The sequence below is a fragment of the Haemorhous mexicanus genome, chromosome 2 (genome assembly GCF_027477595.1).
Source record: "Haemorhous mexicanus isolate bHaeMex1 chromosome 2, bHaeMex1.pri, whole genome shotgun sequence".
NCBI classification, from domain to species: Eukaryota; Metazoa; Chordata; class Aves; order Passeriformes; family Fringillidae; genus Haemorhous; species Haemorhous mexicanus.
Genome location: NC_082342.1, coordinates 54,120,093 through 54,142,899, shown reverse-complemented (window position 1 = coordinate 54,142,899; position 22,807 = coordinate 54,120,093). Strand labels below are relative to the sequence as shown.

Sequence of the window (22,807 nt, the reverse complement as noted above, 5' to 3'; positions counted from 1 at the left end):
CTTCCTGAGCACACAGTTTAGTCCCTTTGAAAAGTACTTTCATTGTGTTTCTCCACTTTTATTAATTTGATTAGAAGTATTTATTAAAAAAAAAATGTTGTGCTCTTTAGGTAATTTCCTTCTAAAGGAAATGAAAAATATATAAAACAAAATATTTGTTTATTTCCATACTTCTGAAACTCCTAAGCCGCATTCATGGCTTACTTTGAAGAATATTTTTACATCCAAAATTATAAAAGTGCAAATTGTGCCAAAAAGTATCAAGGAAACAATTGTTTTGAAAGATGAAAGATACAAAGTGGCATGTGTCACCATAATGATAGATAGCCCTTCATTTAATTTCTCTTAGGGATGTAACATGTTGGTCGCATAAGTGATTTGGGAAGGGCTGTCATCTGTCTGAACTGCCCAAGAATACTAGAAAAATAGTAAAATGACAACTCTCAGAAGAAACATTTTCAGCCTATCTTCTATCTTCTTTGGCCAGAAGGTGCAGGCCAGGGCTCCCCTGTTTAGTTTGTGCTGTGTTCCTCACACCTTTTGGAAAAATAGGTTGCTGGCATTTTTATAACAGACTGGAAGATTTTTTGAAAGCACTTACCCAAAGAAAATATATTTGCAAAACTCTAAAGCCAAAACAGTCTGCTAGAAAAACTCATTTATGGTTATGGAAACTTGAACTTTGAACTCATGCTTGAAATAACATCAGGCTCACTTGCAGCCAGTTGACTGCTTGATGTTGATTTTTATCAAGTTATAGCTGTATTGTGCCAATCATAGTCTTAAACCCCTCAAAATATCTATTGCTTTTTTATTTTTGCAAGTTATGTAATAAATTCACTTTATATAAGACTTAAGTGCATTTTAGCAAGATTTTATCAAACTTTGAATTAAAATGATTTTTTTTCCCAAATCTCCCTAAAATTCTGTTTCATGGAGGAAAAAAAAGACTTTTTTTACACCAAACTTACCATAATTTCTACCTGTTAAATACAGCCCATTGGTATTGTAATAGTGTCTGAAATATACTCCATTATTGATTAAGCTCCCTTCTAATATTACCAATATTGTAAATAGAGGTATCTCTAAAACTCATTGAAAAGTGAACAGATCACAGTGTAATTTAAGAGCAGTACAAAGTCTCCCATAAAACTAACATGTTCAGGACATGAAGAGTTTCTCTACTGACAACTGCATTTATAACTTAAATTAGCTCACAAGCCTGACTGTGTTCAGCCCAGGAGCTAACAGCAAGCACCATAATTGACAATGCATTAAGTTATTAAGGGAAATATGGTAGGAAAAGTTAATTACTACACCTAATATAATCCAAATCACATTCCACTGTATGTTATAGGAAAATAATAGTAAGAATAATAATAGTAAAAAAAAGCCACAATATCAAATGATCAAAAATAAGATATTTTTGAAAATGCAAAAAACTGAAACTTACAGCAGCAATACTAACCTTAGAACCCTGGACATGCAACAGACAAAACAGACAACAGATCACAACAATAAAAGAAAAAGAAAATTATTTAAGTTAACTAAAAAATTACAAGGTAAATTGAAACAAATTAGTATCTTGGAATTATACATTTGTTTAATTTATATTTAAAACAGCAAAACATTTAAGCTCAGCATGAACATTTGAAAGTAGACTTGTCAAAGATAGCTATGCTAAGGAAAACTTTAAATCTTGTATTATTATAGAGTTCATGTAAACACTGATTCTTCCAAAGCAATTTTATGAAGCAATGCAAAACAAAGTAATGTTTTAACTAATTATATAGATATGAGCATGTTACAACAAGCCATTCAACTCAAATGTAGTAAAGTAGTTAATCTTTTTATGAGGAGGCAAATATGTTTAAAATGCTTTGAAAAAAAAAATGAATTACAACAAGCAATGCTCTGGTTCTTCATGCATAATGCTCTTTCCTTGAATACACTACAAGATAGGTCATTACAATATTACATTTGGATGTGATTTCTTCAACCTAAATCAGTATCAAACTAGATATGACAATGTTTTTGAACCACACGAAAAAAAAATCAGGATTAAGACACTCAGACTGAGTTGCCCTTCAAATTTCACTATTCACAATTAGATGTGTGTTAAATTTTTATGGTTTAGTTTTAGGTAGAACCCCTCTCTCTATTACCATAGTGGTCAAGGACCTAATTCTTAAGTTTTCACTGGTCCTGTTTTAAAAATAGAAAGAAACTTCAGATTCTGTCAGTTATCATTGCTATAATTTAGACAGTGGAAAACCTAACCTAAGAAAAAGAAAAGCTGAAATGAACAGATTTCTTCCCTCTTGGGGCAGAAAATACAATGCTCAACCAGTTTTTAAATGTGTCTTCATCTTTTTGTTGTTCGATGCAGCTGTAGAATTAACTTGTGGCTATTATCTCTTAATTACTATCTATCTGACAATTTTCATATCAGTTTTACCACTTTTGATTCTCAGAATTGTTGTAGAGCACAGAGCACCTGTGGAACCACACGAGTCCTGAACATGACAAGGCTAACGCTATACCCAAGTCATACATCTCAGCTTTTAATCCACAGACCTAATAAGGCCATCATTAAATACTTAATGGAGTTTTGTGGACAGTTCATATAACACCAGCAGCCCTCAGATCACAATTTGAGAGTTGATATTTTGAATTCTGCAAGTAAGAAGCTGAATATAGACTTCTTAGAATAAGTAGAAAAACAAACTGATTGCAAGAGGTCTGGAAATTTGTTGTAAATTGTCATAGAATTGTCTATAATTGTCAAATATTTAAACTCCTCAAATTTCTTTTGCCTTGCTCAATGTCTCCAAGTCCTTGTCACAGCTGCTATCCTTGCAGCAAGCAGTGATTCCTTCCAATTGCTAGCTTGCACACAAAATGTTTTATCTGTAAACCAGCTTCTATTAACAGAAAGCATCTTCTGCAAACCTTTTCCCTTACACGTCCTGTTTTTCACACTTCCACAACATCTTAATAATGTCTTCCCTACGGTTGCAGTTATTTTTAGAAAGCCTCAAAGACATCCCCAACAGAAAAGAGAAAATAAAAGGAAATAGTATTTTGCATTTTATAACCTTCCCATAATTGTACAAGAGTTATCTAATATTCCCAATTTAATATACAAGAAGTCAGAATTAAAAAGTAGAAGACACTCCAGATTATATTGTAAACCAAAACAACTGCTCATATTTTTTTGTTAATATTTTCTTAAAATTCAAATAGTTTCATATATACAACTGGCAACACTTTAAAAACACCAGCATTTGAAGTAAGTCCTTGTACAGACCCTGGGATAGAGGTACTATAGAAATGAAATTGAGTGAAATATTAAAAATTGTGGTAATAGATTATTGTAAATTAACTTTGCCCCGTATGTCATAAAATATATATAACCTTCTCTGCATTCCTGAGTTACCCCCCACAGATTTTTGAGTGTTTTGTTTACACCAAAGATGCATTTTTTCTTTTATTATTTTTTTTTTAATTTATATTTAAAGTTTTCTATTCAGATCATCCTAGTTTAGATTAAAAAAAAAAAAATCAACCAAACAAATAAAAATCCAAAATCATACAAAGAAGAAAACAAAAAGAAACCCCACTAAGTAAAAGGCAGATTTCTTTTACAGGCATACAGGCACTCCATAGTGAAGAAATTCTATAGTTAAGACTGCCCATTCTACAGCAGGCAAGGAATCATGCAATAATCTTCCACCCATCCCAGAAGAATTGCCATTTCACTCCAAATCTGAACCATGCAAAAGAAAGAAAAAGTCTTTTTGAAATGAGGAGTTTTTCAAGCATTCATCTTTTTAAGGAAACTGTGACAGTACAACTTTTTTTTAGCAACGGAGGGAACACAATACAGAATCTGTTGCACAAAAGGAAAAAGAAAATCAACAAAACTAAAACTGAAATTGCTTCAGTATTCTGAAAGTCATTTTGCTAAATTTATCCTTGGCTTTTTTCTTCAAATACACTTAATTAATTCAAGCATCTAATATTCAGCATCTGTTCTACTAATGAGAAAATAGGTAAACTGCTTTATAAAATCAGACGCAATGGGATACATGTAAGAGCAGTTAATTCTATAGCAGATTGTTGAGAAGAGAGTTTTGCAGCAGAATTTAAGACTCCTTAAGAATGAGCGGCCCAGATTTGCTAGAACTCCGACTCTGGAGAAGACTGTGAGACAGTTGAAAAAGGAGCTGTGTGCTTCTGTCTTCCTCCATTAGAAAACAAGGTATCCCATAAAAAGAGAATGGATGGAGCTCCAGGTTAACAATCATTCCATCCCTGTTTCAATAATCCCAAAGTTAAAGGGTGGAATGACCTTTACTGTCTGTTCAATAGTCTTCTTGCTTTCATGTTGCATTATTCCAGACCAAAAAGTAAATTAATTTTTGTAAGTGGATGTAAATACATGATCTATGCCACAAATAAAATATACTAAGAAGAAATAAGTAAGAACTACTACTTTAAAATTTCAATATGGGCCCCAAAAGACCACCAGTGGGAATATCAGAGCTTCACCATTCATGAAAGTGAAGAATGAAGAAATTAAGTAAAAAAGAGCTCACACTTGTTGATGAATTGAATTATGTATTCTACAGGATCTACAAAATGAGGGTTTTGACCTTCCAGAAAAGCTCTGCAGAACAGAGACATGGAGGATCAGAGACGAAAGAAGAAGATGGTGTGGATTCAATCAGGCACACCAGGAAATATGACTCAATCCTACAAAGTCATACAGGATATGGAGCTGAATAAAGACATGATTAACCACTCTTTTCATAATATAAACAGTAAAGCACATAGTGACTTTAAGCAGGCTTAAGAAAAACAAAGACAAGCGCTTCGAAGGTTATATAATTGCTTTGTCAGGCTCAATGCCATAGGATATTATGGAAGCTAAAAGCATAAGTAGCTTCAAAAAAGATTAGATAAAGTCTAGAAGGATGAATTCCTCAGTAGTTATTAAATATGACAGCTCTAACACCCTCTCTAGTTGTTAAAATCCTAAATGCTGAAACAGAGTGTAATTAGAGCAATCAATATGCTTGCTTGTACTTCTGCATTTTGATGTAAGCTGCAAACAGCCACTGTTGGTGGCAGAATGCTAAAGCAGACAGGCCCTTGGGCTGACCCAGTGAGGCAGCTTATGTAGCCTGTGAACAGCTTTCTTTCGGAAGAGAAGTGCAACACGGCTTGAGCGGACTTCTATTACCATGCCTAGTTTCAATTACAGAACTAAACAGACCGACAGAATGGTTGGGATTGGGAGGATTCAGCGGGGAAAACACAAAATTTCAACTCTGTACCTTGTGGATAGAAAGTTATCCATTAATGTAATTAATTACAACACAGTAGGTTCCACATCAAAATCAAGAAATGCTTTTCCATGGTGAGGCTGACTGAGCACTGACACAAATTGCTCAGGGAGGTGATGGAGCCTCCATCCCCAGAGATGGTGAAAAGCTGTCTCAACACAGTCCTGGGCAACTGGCTGTAGATGGCCCTGCTTGAGTGTGGGTGTTGGACCCGGTGATCTCCTCTGTCCCCTTTCCAGTCTCAGCCATTCTGTGATTCTGTGGGTCTTTGAGTCAGTGAAGGAGAAAGCCTACAGGTCCTTTCCGCCTTTAAGAGTTACCCTGGCAGAGAGTGGCCAGTAGCAGGCCTGCTGTAAGTGTTTTTATGCAGTGGAGATGTCATATCAATCTTCCAGTTTCAAACCTCATCTCTCTTCCCATTAGCAGCTTCTGGAAGGAGGAGGGTGAGACAGCCTATTGTAACTGATTGCTTTCAGCGGCCTACTTTGCCCTTTCAAGGCTGAGAAGAAATATATTCTGAACCAGCAATCCATCCACTTCTCCACAGCAGTTCAAGGATGCACACGCATTAGAAGTCTGAGAATCAGTATGAAACTTTTCATTCATCATATTATGGATATTCACAAGTGGTCAGATGCCCAGCAGGGCAACTGCTCCCTTCAAAACTGTGATTCACAGCAAGACTGAGGGAGAGCACCTGCCCTAAGGAGAGAGGATGGGCTGCACTCTTCATATCTGTCACAGTGATGAATAGATCCACCTTCCTTTTAATCTTAATGGATGGGCAATGAGGAACAGGAATGGACTTGAACAGGCAGGAAGAAGCCTTTTGTTTTTAACTCCACACAGTAGGATTCATTCAATTTGAAGCACAAGCCAAACTTTGGGCGAATGACTTTATTTCACAATTTATTTTTATTTTACTGACCTAGACAGATGGTAAAATTAAGCATTTAAGTAATACACACAGTCCCCATATAGTGGAGAGGTGTGCATAATAACCAAATTTGAAAATGTAGTCTTTTGTATCAGTGCATGAAAATCACTGCTACTGAGCAAGGCAGTATTGACACACAATATTTTAAGAAATGGATGTTAACTATTACAGCTGTGTCAGGTAACCATCTATACAGACACACACACACATATTATCCAAAATAAATAGATGGAAATGGTGAACTTCAAAGTTATTATTCCATGGAATGGTTCTGCAGTATCATACACCAGGACAAGACTTAAAACCCAAAAAGGGCATTCAATGGAAATGCAGCCTAAATAATGGTGTGCCTGGTTTATATTTTTATATAAAAGACATCAAAGCACCAGTTTCAAATGATGCCTAAAATGTTTGCTGTAAAAATATATCCCCCAATGTCCTTTAAAGAATGATAGTGCAGCCTGGCTTCAAGATGGCTCAGTGTGTACTTCCTCATACTTGTCAATATTTACAATGAAGCACTTCCAAACTCAGGACCTTAATGTTATTCTTGTGACTGCAGACAATAATTGCAGTCTTTCACTTTTGGTTATAGAAAATATTTTTCCAGTTAACACAGTGAAAATAGTAAAGAGACAGCATCAAAAATTTTATTAATTGCATGTCTGAAAATTACACTAATGTTTAGCAAATTGCCAGCCTATTCATTCATACCATTCAAAATCTGCAAAAAAGGGTTTTTTAACTAGAAGTAAAGAAAAAAGTAATCTCAATTGCTGAATAGCTAGGAAAAAATATTTTGAGATTTTACTGCAAACCACATTTGCAGTCTCCAATGTCTATTACCTACATTAGTTCAGAGGAGTCTCTTTGTCCTTTCTAGGTCTCATTGTCTCCCCTTTCAAAGACCTATATTAACTACAGATAATTTGTACAGGATGCTCAAGATGACATTTAGTATGGAAGAAACAGTCATAGATATTAAAGGCACAAAAAAGGCACCCCATTCAAATAACACAAGTACTCTTGTCAATAATGTGATATTTATAAAATATTTCTCCCTTTTGGTAATACAGAGTGATGATACTCAGGCTGAGCTCTAATCTGCTAAGAGCTTACAACTTTGAGGAGATAAAAATATCAGTTATTTTTAATACGAGATTAAAAAAAAAAAGGGCGGGGGGGGAAGAATGTAATGAAGGAAGACATAAACAGAGCAGATGGGATGACTTCTGGTCTCATTTGGCATGCAAACTAATAGTGACCATGCAAAAAAGGTTGAATATCAATGAGTACACATCATAAAGCATGCTGTTTTGTTACTGGAATAATTATCCTAATGGTCATCCCTTTAAATGAAATATTAAATAACTATGAAATATTTTTCTTACTAAGTACTACTTCTCTGATAAAATAAGCATTTCTAATACAAAATGTTATAAAAATTCTGTATATCAAAGTGTAACAGTTTGATTATAAATTTAAATTTTTGAAGGAATTAGCAGAAAGGGGTCAGGAGTCCCTAAAGAAGAAGAGTAAGCTGAAAGTAGCAGTTTGCATTATTAACAACAATTTCTAATATGACCACTAGGTGGGAATATTGTACTTACAGTTGGGGATGTGGCTGCTGACAGCAATGGTAAAATTCCTCCACAAGCAATAATAATATTGTCTACCATCTGGGAAATGAGGTGTATTGTGTTGTGTACAAAAATAATATTTTCATTGCTATTGACAAAGTCCATCACTGACTTTGTGGAGTGACTGCAAGGACAGAAGACAGAAGGAATAAAAACAAACAATTACAATAAATTTTAGATAAACATATTCTTTGCAACCATACTGTGAATGTTCCTTTGATAAAAAGGAAAAATTTTGTCTACAAAACCTTGCATGTAAATTGTCTAAAAATATCAAGAAGGCTAGTCTAATGAACAAATTGATTTCTATCTCTTTCTGCACAGGATTGCATTCAAATACTCAGCTGAGAACAACATCTTCAAACCTTTTATTCCTATCAACCAGTACTTCACAGGCAGTTCAGCTGAATGCAGTGGAATTGTTTCTGCAGCCTGAAAGCAAGTATTTAATATTGGCTTTACCATGCTGCAGCAGTGCCATTTGAAGCACCCTTGATGACATCTAATGATAACACCTGCTACTGTTTTAAAGGAGAAACTCAATAACATGGCCATAACTTGATTCAATATTAACTTTGCTAACTGATAATAAACCTAGCCTTAATAATACCTCCACATGCCACAGATGCTTGTAAGATTAGTTGGAATCTCAGCGACTCCTAATTGGTGAGCAATTGTCCTGTGAAACAGTCACTCCCCAAAAATATAAAACCCCTCTGTGAAAATATTGAGGAATACTCTAAGTATGGTCTTTCCCCAAAGCAACATTTGTTGTCAGCCAGCGAACAAAAACTAAAGGCATCATCTGAAAATATACCATCTGAACTTTAACCTTCAAGCATTATCTGAACACATCCCATATACTTGGCCAAAAGCAAAATATCAAAATTGTCTATTTCCAAGTGAGTATCACAGAACAGTCCAACAAACTGGAAATTTAATGTAGTATAAATAGCTCCTTTGACAAAACTATGCTCAAGTTTTGTGAAAACTAACTATTCTCTAGTGGAAATTAGAGTAAATTGTCTCCTTATATTATAGTTACAGACTACCTCTATTAACATGCACAAAATGTACAAAAACTCTAGGAAACCACATTGCTGTCATAAAATATTATATGATCACCAAGACTAAACTCAGCCAGTAGCTGGTATGCAAAAGAAAATTTGTCAATAGAGTGTTTCCTTGGAAAAAGGCATCAGGTAGATAATCTTTTAACTAATTAATTAGGAAGATGGCCATTAGCAGAAGTCATCCTGTCTGGAACAGGGGCAGTAGATTCTAATGCTAAATACAAGCTGGAAGAGCAGCTCAGTTTATTTAGGTATTCAGGATTCATACAAGTCCTCAAGAAAACAGGAATTACTACCTGTGAAACTGAGCTGTTCCAGGCTGGGAAGGGGTAAAAAGAGAAGGTAGAAGATACAGAGAAGCACTGCAGCTAACACCAACTCTTTTCCTCCCCACCATCCCAGTAACATACCCTCTCCAACACTCTAACTTTTCCTTATTGATTGAAACACAGATGAGGAGTTAAAGAGGAAACAATGACTCACCTTCTCCAAACATGTACATCTGTTTCTAGTGCAAAAAGCAAGTCTGTCAGGAGCCGCTGGTGCATGGGAGACCATTTAAACTCTGGAATACGAAACATAGTTGTGCGTGGACCTGGACTAAACTGGCGTCGCTGCTCCTCCGTCATTGGCATTCCTCGAAATCCCAAGTCAACACGTAAATCCCGGTCTTGCTGGGTGACAGATCGACCCTGTATTGCCTACACCAACAAGAGGTTCAAAAATTATGTTAACTTAACAGTTAATGGTGTGTTTTTGAATGCAATGCAGAATCTGAGAAAGGGCAGGATAGAACAATGTGGCCACAAACCACAGGAGACATTGATGTTCCAAGGCAGGCAGTATCCTTCAGTGAATGAGCTGCTCCAAGTCAAAACAGTCAGTGCTGATGAGGGGTGTGGCTGGCCCCCTTTTCAGCTACTCACCAAGCTTTTACAATCAGATTCTTCACTTGAAGTCTTACAGAAAAGACCAAATGTAGTCCACCCACGGCCAGAAACAAGACTTTTTTTATATGTAACAATATTTTGAGCTAATAAACACGGACAAAATACATAGTGAACTACATTTGAACTACATTCAAAGAATGTTTATTTTTGGACAGCTCCTCATTTTTGAATACCAATTTATTTATCTGGTCTTTTTAGAAGATCATTAGAGAATTACATCTAGTCTCCCAAATCCCATTTTGCCACTTTAAAATCAAAAGAGAACTTTGCAAAACAATTATGTTTTAGCAATGTAAAAATGGACATAGCACTGGAGTTGTGCTGAAAAGCTTCTTGCTTATTTAGTCGATCTTGATCTCCTATAGCCAGTGTTATGAGAGTAGAAAATGTTTCCTTTATATAATTTGATCTCTTGAGACTAAAATTGTTACAGTTGCTTGCATTTCCTATGTTTTTCTTAGGCTTATCTTTAAATGATTTTTTTTTATTAGACTTATCTAAGATTTTAATTTTTCACATGAATTTCTGCATAGTGCTTTCAATTGCATTTTCCATTTTTTTTCTAGTTAGAAACATAGGAAAGAGTGAATTTGATATATTCATTATATATATATGAATTCAATATTTGATCTATTATTAATAAAGGCATTAACTCTTAGGAGTAAGCAGTAGTTTCCATCTCTGTCACACAGTTTGCTTGCTTTCTTTCAGTCCATTTGAATAAAAGAGAGTTACTTCCTACTGATAAGGCAGGGAGATGATTGTAGACCTGTTTTTAAAGAATTTGAGGTAGCAACTCCAATCAAATACATTCTCCTTCAAGTATAACTGCAGGTAACTCTCATGCCAGCAGCAACAATGGTATAATAATATTAACATAACAGAAGAGGTTTATCTAGCCAATAATACTGCATCTGAAAGAACGAGCATTGGTGTGCATTGCCACTGCATAAACAAGCATGAAACATGCAAGTATCTCCACTTAGGTAGCTGGTCTTTAAGCAATTTTCAGTGGTCTCAAGGAGATCAAATCTAATGAGGCATCTGAGGTGTTACCACACCTATAGCAATCAAAATTCCAACCACCATCTCCACTGTATACGTGTTAAAATAGATTTTCTCATTATTCAAGAAAACAATAATTCTCCATTTATTTTTTATTTCATAAGTACTTCAATTTTTATTATTACAGTTAACTTCATTTTAAGACAAAGTATTTAACCATTGACAGCTCAGAGTTCATAGCACCCAAAGAAGAGATTTGAAGATGAATTTCTGCTAGTTGCTCAGTTGATAACTCTTCTTTAGAACATTATTTAGAAGAGAAATTAATGCCCACATATTTAAACAAATTCATTGTAATTTATTGTTGATTTTAGTAGGAAATAACTGTTATTCAACTAGTATTTGCAATATATATTTTCTATACAGTCATGAAAGATTTCACATTATGGCATTTTCAAAGAAAATGGGCCTGGAAGGTGTATATTTTTCATATAATTAAAGAAATATACTTCAAATATCTCTCAGATCTCATACTATTAATCTCCCCCTCAGCAATGAGCAGTGATTACATTAGAGACATAAATGGGTACTTGAAATTTACCTGGGTTGTAGTTGTTGTCTGGATCTTCCGTATCTCCTTCCCTGCCTCCTTACCATCATCAGATCTTTCTGTATCTGATATTATACTTCCTGCATCAACATTAGGTACAGTTTTGCTACCAGAAGACTCTGTCTCAAGAGTTGTGGCAGTCATTTCAGCATATTCTAATCCTTTAGATGATGAAGACAACTCCCTCTCAGAAATGCTATTCATTCCATCTGAAGTGGTGTGAATCTTGAACTCTTTGTCCTCTATTATACTTGAAGCACAAGTTATATCTACACTACCTGTCATATGTGCAAGCAATCCCAAATCGTCATTTACACCAAGATGCATCTGTGTCTCTTGCACATTTGGAATGGCAATGTGATTACTTGAAAGTTCAGGAAGGAGTTTCTCCTCCTGACTAGGTATTTTATCAAAGAGAAATGAGGTATTGTTAGTAGAAGGTTCATCTTTCTCATCAGCCAGAGTTATTAAGGGACCATTATCTTTTTCCTCATTCTTCTTAATAATACCCACACTTCCATGAACATTGTTTTGGAGCTTCTCAACAGCTGCACTATATACATTATCTAGAAGAGATTCCACTTCTACCAGTGCACCATTTTCTCCAGTTCCCATTGTCTCTGGTGACAAATCCATATCATCGAGTTTTACTTCCGTAGCTTCTACTTTTTCAGCTTTTATATCAACTAAAAGGTCATGAACTTCCACATGCACTCCTCCTCCTCCAGGTCTCTCAGCAGTTCCAAGCACATCATCTGACACCTTTGTAGCCATGAGCAAGTCCCTTGTATCTGTATTGACAGGGTAATCTGTTTCACTTTCTGGGCTTTGACTTTGTGAAAGATCTTCTATCTCTCGGATTTCCATTCCACCTTTTGCTCCTGTTGTCTGAGAGGAAAGACCTGAGATGGTGCTCACATTCCCCTTCTTCCCCTTTTTAATGTTTTCTTCCTCTTGCCTTTGATACTCTTCATACATTTTTGCTAGATATTCCTTGTGAGCTTCATATGTGACCTTAAAAAGAAAGAACAGATGATGTTGATGAATATATGCTAGATGAACTGGGCAAAATGCAGCAAGATTTTTAGGAACATATTAAGTAGAGCTTACTAAGTGTTTGACAAGGAAAAAAGCAACCTTGACATGAGTAGTGAGAGCCACCAGATGGCACTAAATCACTTTACATCTTATATTGCTATGTTGCTACTGCCTTTGGGGGTTATCGGTATTTAAAAAAAATATCTATGAGCTGTTTCTTACCTTGGAATGGGCTATAGAAAGAGTATCCACCCACACTCTCCAGCCTCCCCATTCATATTTTATTGCATGGTACAAGAGAATACGGAAAATGTTGTAAACCATCTCTGTGATCTTCTGCTCTTCAGAGTTCTTAGGATTAATGTATCCCAGAGAAAACATCCAGTCCTGCCACACTGAACACTGAAGTAAACATCTAAAGTGAAATAATTAGTTCAAAATATATCCAAACAAAGCTTCTTTATTTTAACATTAAGATGGGAGGAACGTCATCTCTTAACACCAATCCAATATAAGGAATAAACTTAAAAATACTTCAGTATGAAAAAAAAATCAAAATATAATACAGAGATGAATCCAGTATTAGTTACTGAACTAAGAAATGTTACCACAAATGTATTAAATTTATTTTAAATATATTTAATTTATTACAGACTCTAACACTCTACACAGAGTATAACAAATTGCTATTACCCAGAAATCAATGAGGAGAAAATACTATTTGCATGGACGTACCTTCTGTTTTCACGGCTATTACTAAACAGTTTAATCATATCAGATAAGAACAAACGTCGAACTTCCATCAGCTCCGCACTTGGCGTGGAGTTTTTTAACAGTGTTGCCACCACCTTAAGAATCACTTTGAAAGAATAAATTAGTTATGTAAAGCACTTTACCAATGTTTAAAAAAAGAAATAATTGCTAACAGCCATTAATGTAAGAGGTAACTGCAACCCATATGTATCTAAGATACATGAATGAATTGTTCTCACTTTCTGAACCATCATTTCAAAAATCCTCTAGGTGACACATTTATCAAACAAACATAATATATTGTCCTTACTTGGATTCTGAATTTTCACAGTTGAATCTGGCTCTGGATGTGGTTTATGAACAACTTGGGTGCATACTTGTTCTGTCAAAATCTAAAACAGAATATCAACTTCCTTTTACCATTTTTAATCAAACACTACAGTATTTCTTTGTTCATTTCAAAATTTGTTAAGAACATTTACCATGGCCATATGCAACATGATATTAAAAAATTAGGTAAAATATTTTAAATCTTGAAAACCAGAATAAAGCAATTCCTCTATGCAGGGATAAAGATTTTCATGGTTGCACTGTAGCTGACTGGCTAAACTTTGAGTTCCTTACCTAAATATACAGTAACAGTATTTTAAAGATATTCCATTCATATTTCTCATATTTTTATACATTCACTCATCAAATATCTTTCACAAGCTACATACATCAACAATTATTCTCATATGTTTCATCAAAAACAAACCAATTAATTCTTAAAACTGGGTTTGGTTTCCTCCAGCTAGCAAGGAGTAAGAGTCAGAGTTATCATTCTGTAGGAGTAATCCTGGGGCTTCACATAATGAGGAAGACAGAAAATTCTCCTGTTGCTTGTATTGTACCTGACAACCTAATTAATCTGTATTGAGGCAACACCACAAACCTTTCACATTGGGATACATGTCACTGGATGTGTGTATGCAACTTTATTTTTAAGAACAAGCTAAAGAATCAATGATAAACACAGAAAGGCTAAAAATTCAATGAGATCAACACAGAATTCTCAGTAAAGAGAATTAATTAGGAGATTTAGAAAAGCTACATTCAAGTAAATGTATATCAAAACTGAGTAATTTCACAAGCAATATTTATTTGAAAGAAGAACTTTAACTCTCTCATTAAAAATAATCAAACTAATGTCAGTCATAAACACAGAATCTTAGAATAGGTCTTTATATATTGATATTTAAAATAGAAATGCCAATATGCCCTTACTTTATATAAGAGAATATGGAAAATATCTGTTTCTTATCATCAGTTCCTAAGCAAATCTTCAGTACCTAGACCACTTAACCCATTTTTTCTCCTTTCTTCTGATTATTTTTTCAAATGTAAATGTCTGTGGATGCTGAACTCCATGAGGACTTGGATTTTGTCAATGAGTTATGCATTTTTCTGAGAATACCAATCATAGAAGCTTTCAGAAAACTGAATGCAGGAACTAGACTCTTAGGCTCAAGTGGCCAAACCATAAAAGGCAATGTACAATAAAAAGAACTTGGATCTAAGTCACTGGCAAATGTATGACGTTTAGGTTTTTACAATCATAGGAGAATAATTTTCTACATTACTTAGATTTAGAACCCTCAAAACCAAGCACTCCTGTAGTTTTTTTTCTTTTCTGGAACCTACCTTGAGCATCTAGTCATTAAATCTATTTGTGACTAAAAAAAGCACTAAAAACCTTTTTAGCTAATAAGATTTTCAGATATTGCAAGAAATTCTGCTCTAAGTCACCATTTTAGTAATAATTGAAGATGAGACATGAGCTTTATGCGTGCAGGAATGAAGACATGGGTTTCAACCAACGTGATGTTCTCGATATTTTTCTTTTTCATAATTGCTCATCATCAAAACTGAAGCCTCTACAAGAACCAGGTAGAACAGCTGAATGCATTGGGATCATATTTATTTGCCTCAAGCAGTATCTGCTACATAAAAGTAGCTGTGTTAGTTATCATTTGGCGTGGTTAAAAAAGAAAAAAAAAACAGCACTCTTCAAAATTTTGTAAATGTAAAATGAGTGACATAAAAAAAAGAAAAGAGAGGCATCTCTGACTTCAGCATTTTCCATGTCAATGGAAACAAACTCTCCAAACAATGGAGAAGTATGAGCAATTGGAGGTCTGCAGTATCTGGCTTGGTTTTGGTCTGGGTTTGGGTTTTGTTTGGGTTTTTTGTTTGGTTGGTTTTTTTTTGTGAAAAGTGATGAACATCCTAAGGAACAGGACCTCTTCCATCAGAAGTGGGAAGTTTTATAGAACCTATGCAAAAATTATGACATTGTTAATAAAACTATCTAAAACATGGCAAAATACATTGTTGAACCAAGAACTTTCTCAAAATTTCTAAAGTTTTTCTCAAAAATCTTGAGAATCAGGATACTACAGAGCACAGATATTTTAAGACATGCTTTTTACAGCAGAAACAACAATCTTTACATTTAACAATTTGTACCTCATAAAGGGTGTTATACGTTGTAACGGTCACTGTGTTTGTGTGCAGCATCAACCTCTCTCCCAGAAGTGTGAAAAGACTGTGAGTATGCATGATTTCAACCTTTCTCCTGTAAGAGAAAATAAAAACATTAAGCACATGTCAAGCATGATGAGCATTTTAAATAAATGTAAGATAAAACCCAAAAGCCAGATATTTTGATGCTGTACTAAAAAGCTCTCAAGCTTGTTATTATATATATATTTCCCACAATTAATGCAATTGTACAAATATACAAATGTTCTCAGAAAACAATGTTGCATTTAGGATAGTCTGTTGTATTAAAAAAAAAATCACACCATTCTCAAAGTCAACTCCTACTATCTTACTCAGGGTAAGAAAGTTCAAGATGCACACAGGGTGGTTAAAATGTTATCACTGAAGAACACACCTTTTGTCACTTCAGAAGTACTCAGGATAATCCAGCTTCATCTTTTCCAATATTTATCATAGAATTGGTTAGGTGGGAAGCAACCACAGTGGGTGATCTGGGCAAGCCTCCCTCAGATTGCTTAAGCAATCTGTATCTGTTAATACTAATATATACATACATACATACATACATACATACATATATATATATATATATGGATTTTTCAGCACCACCTTTCTTCTTCATATTTCATTCTCTCATGAAGGCAAAATAATTAAATCCTGGAATAACACGTTGCAATGACAAAGTAATAAAATCCTGAAAAGTTATGAAATTCTACATGATTGAAGTGTATTTCACATATGGAATCCAAAACTACTCAAATCTTTAAAAAGTGGAGAAGGAAGCAGTTCACATCAACAAACTCCCCTAGTCCCTAAATCCCACCATTTTAAAATAGGATATAACATCATAAATAGAGTACTCCTCATATTTTGCATCACGAAATTTACCTACTACTATAATGGATATGAAATAAAAATGATTTTTTCAATATAAATAATAATCTATATTAAAGCAGCAGAAAAATTTTAAATAGGATACATGAGAGTTTCTAAAAATGTTATGTATTCAAAAGCTAAGAAACTGTGTTTTCATGATTACCAGGGAAATTAATAGAAACTATATAGGTTCATCCTGGAACTTTTGAAATTAATAGATGATTTCATAATTTTCAAAGTAAGTACCACAAAAGAGTGGCAAATACTTATAACAGTGTGTACTTTTGTATGCACAGAAGGGAGTTCATGAATTAATTATGAGAAAAACTACAGGTATTCAACCTTTTAAGGTATGATTCAGCAGATAGAAGTAGAAATCCATTAGGAGATTTACATGTGTGGGCAAAACCCAAAAGTAAACAAAGGACTGTAGTGGCATAGAAATAATCAAATATGGCAGAGAAGGAAAAAAGCAGGATTGTGTCAACTGCTAAGGTTAGACAAAGTAGTTTATCATCACAGATCACAAAGAAAAATCAGTTAAGTTATTCAGGTTTGCATGTAACACATTACTGGTCATTTCTGAGAATCAATCACTTCTACTCCATAGCCTAATCTGTGATACAGGTATATATGAACTACAGCAACAGTAATTGGTTTAGCACCTACACACTTGTTCAGAATACTGTATTGGCTTAGATTTCATAAATCACATAACATCTCTTTATGTGATTCTGCTTCAGTGTATTACCATGCAGTATCTATCTCCTCTACTGTGAAATGGGAATAAAAGTAATTTGTAATTTTTGTGGTTGACTTCCATTTTATAAAGTCATATGTATGCACACATATGTATGTGAATAAAAAGGCACAAGCACTAGCTGTAAAACACGAAATGGAAGGGCGTTTTTACTTGCTAAAATCTACATAAAATATGCACATTTGCAGATGTTCAGAGGTCTAAAAATTAAAAAAAAAACATTGAAAGTTACACAGAGTATTCAAGGGGATTTCAATCACTCCAATTACATGAAAAATAAAGTTAATTTTTGCTAAGTACATATGTTCACTCAACAATGGAAATTGCATTGATATATCCATAATTGCAAGTAGATGTTAAATTAAAACTTCAGCTTCTGAAAATTCTCTTTTCTTGTAACCATAGAATCATAGAATATGCTGAGTTAGGAGGGACCCACAAGGATCACCAAATCCAACAACTGCCCTGCACAGCGCCATCCCCAAGAATCACATGTGCCAGAGAGCACTGTCCAAACATTTCTTGAACTCTGTCAGGCTGGTGCTGTGACCACTTCCCTGGGGAGCCTGTTCCAGTGCCCAGCCACCCTCTGAATTAAAAACTTTTTCCTGATATCCAACCTAAACCTCCCCTGATTCAGCTTCATGCTGTTTCCTTGAATCCTGTCACTGGTCACCACAGAGAAGAGATCAGTGCCTGTCTCTTCTCTTCCCCTCATCAGGAAGTTGTAACTGCAGTGAAGTCTCCCCTCAGAGACTGAACAGACCAAGTGAGCTCAGCCACTCCTCATGCAGCTTCCCCTCAGGGCCCTTCATCATCCTTGTTGCCCTCGTTTGGACACTCTCCAATAGTTTAATGTCTTGTTTATATTGTGGCACCCAAAACTGCCCCTGGCACTGGAGGTGAGGCCACTCCAGTGCAGAGCAGAGTGGGGCAATCCCCTCCCTTGCCTGGCTGGCAGTGCTGTGCCTGATGCACCCCAGGACATAGGTTGCTACTTGATTTTCTGGATAAATATTTTAAACACATGTACTTATCTGATACAGCCAAGCTTCTGACAAGTCAAACCTTCATCTGGTGTATCATACTTAATCTAACTCCTATCAATGTGAACGACTTTCACTAAGTAATGTTTGAAAAGTCCTTGGAGATTCTTGAGTGGACTATCAATTTGCTTTATTAATTCCCAGAACAGTATTCGACTTGCTGGATCCCAAAGGAAAAATCTCACTTAGAAGCATATTCTCAGCTAACTGTCTCTCAATTATACAGTCATACTTTATTGATCTTACTGAGACAAAAGCATTTCTAGCAATAGCACACTCTGGCTGGACTCCTACCTCCTTTCCTTTCAAATGAGGCTTACATGATGAAGTCTCTTGTGAAGCATGTGGATCGTTTTTATAATACACAGCCTCCCACCAAAATACCATTTTGGGCTAATCCCAGCAGGGATCTTAACACCACATGTAGAAGGGGAAAAATGAGCAACAGCAGGCTATGCAGCACTGCATGATTGTTAGTGCCTTCTTGACACTATAATATGGAAGATCAGACTAAGTAAACCCATTTTGTGACATCAGATCTTTTTAAATGGGAATATTTCTTGCTGCCACATTTTCTCAGTGAGTATTTCTTGCACAGAGATCTGACACCACTTGCTTGATGTATCTGCTTTTCCTTCTGAAACATTCCCATGTCAATAAAATGTTCTATTTCATTTTTCCCATCCTTCTAAAACTATTTTTAGAACTGCTGCCCTGAAAATTTTATTGCAATGACACTGATGATTCCAGAAGCAAATTTTAGATCACACTCATGTGTTTCCTGTTAACTTTAGCTGAACATGCAATATATAGTTGTAAGAGGTATTTCTGGAAAATTCTTTTCCCTTGTTTTAAGACTTGACTTTCAGCATATCTTATAGCTGAAAGACAAGCAATGTATCATTTCAAACACCATAGTAATAACAAGTTAACTGGAAAAAATAATTTTATCTGATTTATAAAGCTACCAGTGTACAAATGATTAATAAGAACACCTAATAAAATATGAAGTTATTTCTAAAGACTGACAAAGAATATACAGTAATCATGACAAAAATACAAGAAGAATTGTGAACTTAAATACACCACTACAAAAATTTTAAAATGGCACTTACTTATGACCCAAATGTTTAAGAAAATATCCAAGGACCTTCAAAGCTTGCACCCATATGCTTTCACTTTTGGAAGCCAATAACTTATAAATTACTCTAAAACAGAGAAACAAATTCAAGCTCAAACATCACATATATAGATTCTATCACTAAACATCACATATATGGCTTGTATTTCACTGAGCAAGAGTATTTATTAAGAAACAAATAAATAAAACCAACAATTTACAAAACAGGATATACTGAAAGAATCAAGTGCAGCATAAGAGTTTGATAATGAATTCTTGAGGTTGGGGACATGGTGTATTGGTTCAGTTCAATGTTTTACAACAGAAAGTAACATCTTATCCTGTACTTATCTCTTGGAACAACCTAATAAAAGACGGTATAAGCAGTGGAAGCTCAGGACAAGAGAAGCAGACTGGAACACATTAGGTCATATTCTGGATTATCTGGATGCTTGTGAAAATCTCCTTTCATTACACCCTCTGTTTTTAAATCCTGGACAAAAAAAGTGCCTCAAATATCGACTAATCTAATTATTAAATATTTAATTAATATGGTAGGTTTAAGAACTAATTGTGCAGTCTTTCAGAAAAGAAAACCAGCCTTGATCTGAAGTCACCAAGAGTCAAGAAATATTACCCTTGCTCTGCAATTATATGTAACAAATTTTTGAATTTATATTTTAGTTTCCCATTAGAATTAGCTCGACTTCAGCTTTTAGACATTCTTTCTAGTCTTTTTGCACTAAAGAGTGCTTTTTCAGACAATATCATTCTCGTTTGAAACTACTTCTGCTATTACCAAATGAACCCTGGGGCTTTTGTCCTCTGACATCCAAGGCAAATGAACCCCTAATTTTATGTAAAGGCTTTGGAGTGTTTTGTTTTGTTCTCTAAAGTCTTAAAATTTTGTGTATTCTCCACACTTCTACAACACAGACTTTCAAACATAAAGACTGCACCATCAAAGATTTTTAATATCAGTACCAAAAATGTTACATAAAGATGTCTCCAGTCTTCCAGATCAGACTAACCCTTCTTCAAAAAATGACAGGAACAGAAGTCTGTTTGAATATAAACTATTGCCAGAAAGCAAAGTCCTAACCATGAGTCTTTCTCTTCAATAAGCATTGTCATTCAAACATTTTTAGGTACATATCTTTGTACAAAGATCTTAGTATTCAGGCAAAATGGAGCTTGAATATATCAAGTAGTAGATAGTAGAGGGCTTTTTCCCTTTTACAAGCCCCTTGCATTTCTTAAAGTATTCTCAGAACAGAAAAAACCCCAACATAGTAAATATTAAATTATTAATATGAAAATTACTAATCCCTGAAAAGACTTTTATTACCAAATTAGGCATTAATTAGGCATTAACCCCCCCCAAAATAACACTTTTTTGGGAATTTTCAGTTAATAATTTTACAGAAAGATAAACACATTATTTCCACTTTTTTTCAGACAGAATTTGAGAGGCTAGGACATGATTTCTTGTTTTCCTCTTGTTCTCCCCAGATAATGTTAAATATACAAAGAAAGAATAATTAAAATTATTCTGAGACGGATACATGGCTATTTGATGCATCTTGTTAATTACACATTCTATTTGATTGAGAAGCAAGTAAAACAGTGCAGTTCCTTTGAAATATCATAATGATTATCTTAAATGGAAATTCATTTCTTCCTCCAACATACTGAAATCACTCATTTTGTCAAAAAATAAAGCCTAAGTTAATGAAACTGAAGTTTAAAAGATTAGCTAGTATGATATTTATGTGAAAAAGAAGCCAACTGGAGAGCCGTGACACTGGAACTACATTTAAGGTACTTTCTCACTTGACTGTCTTACCGTATCCCATTTCTCTGATCAAAGGCAGGAATCATGGATGCTGGATGTTCGGACATTAGTGCCACTAGCAGCTGCAGCACATCATGAATATTTTCATCCTGTATGACAAGCAGCAATGTTATTCTACAAACTAAACTCAACAACAAGCTTCCCACAGAGCCAGTACAATTAGCTACAATAAAAGGTAAGTAATTACAGAAATGTACCTCATGCATTGTTAATAAGTAATTTAATATGCTCTGCAGTTCATCTTCTTTCACTCCTCGATCCTAAGAGAAAAAAAAAGGCCATTATTCAGAGAAAATACATTCCTCAGGTTTGGATAAGCAAACCTTGGACCTAGTCAAATAATTCTACAGGTTTTTTATTTGAACCTAAAAGACTACATATTCTCTGTCATTATACTGCTTTGTCACATTGACAGTTTAAAACAGTATGAGGTCAGATACCTTTAGCGTGGGCCTTCAGATACTACAAACTATTACTGTTACTCCTCCACTTTGTGAGACAGAACAGAAAATAGTGGTTTTCAGTCTAATCTCAAATGGCAGATTATCTCTCAAAGAGCAGCATTCAGCTGTAACAGAAAGAGTCCTACACCATTTCTACCAGTGGTAGAACCAACAAGAAGGATAAAGCAACTAGCTTGACAACTGCAATTATCTTTTTCATTTGACAAATTCATTAAATTTGTTTAAAATATGACAATTAATTAAAACATATATATCAAACATTTATTAAAATATACTTGGCAGAGTTTTGTGAGGTTATTAAGAAATTTTGTATGAGTTTACTACTTCTCCGTTGATTAGAAGGATGTGAACATTAAATTAACTGAAAAAAGACACAATACTGGACAGGTATTAATGATTTTCTACTACGAAAGATATTATTACAAGTATATAACAGATGTCAATGTTTTCATTCTGGAACAGACCATTTTACCTTCAATATAAGTTGTTTCAAGAACAGAAGCATAAAAGCCCTTAATGATATGATTTCTTTCTGGGAGGGCCGAGGACCATCTGGAAGAAACAAAATATAGCACTTTTAAATATAAAATAATTCCTTTAATCACTGCAGCTTCTCAAAGAAATCACAGCTCCTACAACAGATTTAGTACTCTACTCTTACATAAAAGTTCATATTTGCAAATGATATCATTTCTAACCTTTCAGAATCACATTTTTCAACACAATATACTTAAGTATAAGTGATGCTCCATTTGGAAAAAAAAAGAAATCCATATAATGTTTTA

The 22,807-nt window shown here is 34.6% G+C and overlaps 1 protein-coding gene across 6 annotated transcripts in view; it reads right to left on the bottom strand.

Annotated features, from left to right (window-relative positions):
* NBEA (neurobeachin) overlaps positions 1-22,807 on the bottom strand; it is a 454,976-nt gene that overhangs the window by 302,188 nt on the left and 129,981 nt on the right. For 4 of the 6 annotated variants that reach the window (XM_059838861.1, XM_059838862.1, XM_059838859.1 and 1 more), the window contains exons 14-25: positions 22,495-22,574; positions 21,756-21,818; positions 21,550-21,647; positions 19,699-19,791; positions 15,866-15,974; positions 13,668-13,749; positions 13,340-13,463; positions 12,827-13,019; positions 11,558-12,580; positions 9,485-9,702; positions 7,899-8,052; positions 1,454-1,477 (exon numbers count right to left, since the gene is read on the bottom strand). In XM_059838861.1, coding sequence (XP_059694844.1) covers positions 1,454-1,477; positions 7,899-8,052; positions 9,485-9,702; positions 11,558-12,580; positions 12,827-13,019; positions 13,340-13,463; positions 13,668-13,749; positions 15,866-15,974; positions 19,699-19,791; positions 21,550-21,647; positions 21,756-21,818; positions 22,495-22,574 — 2,261 coding nt within the window. The remainder of the gene's footprint in view (positions 1-1,453; positions 1,478-7,898; positions 8,053-9,484; positions 9,703-11,557; positions 12,581-12,826; positions 13,020-13,339; positions 13,464-13,667; positions 13,750-15,865; positions 15,975-19,698; positions 19,792-21,549; positions 21,648-21,755; positions 21,819-22,494; positions 22,575-22,807) is intronic. The other 2 variants (XM_059838865.1, XM_059838863.1) reach the window with 1 other exon arrangement.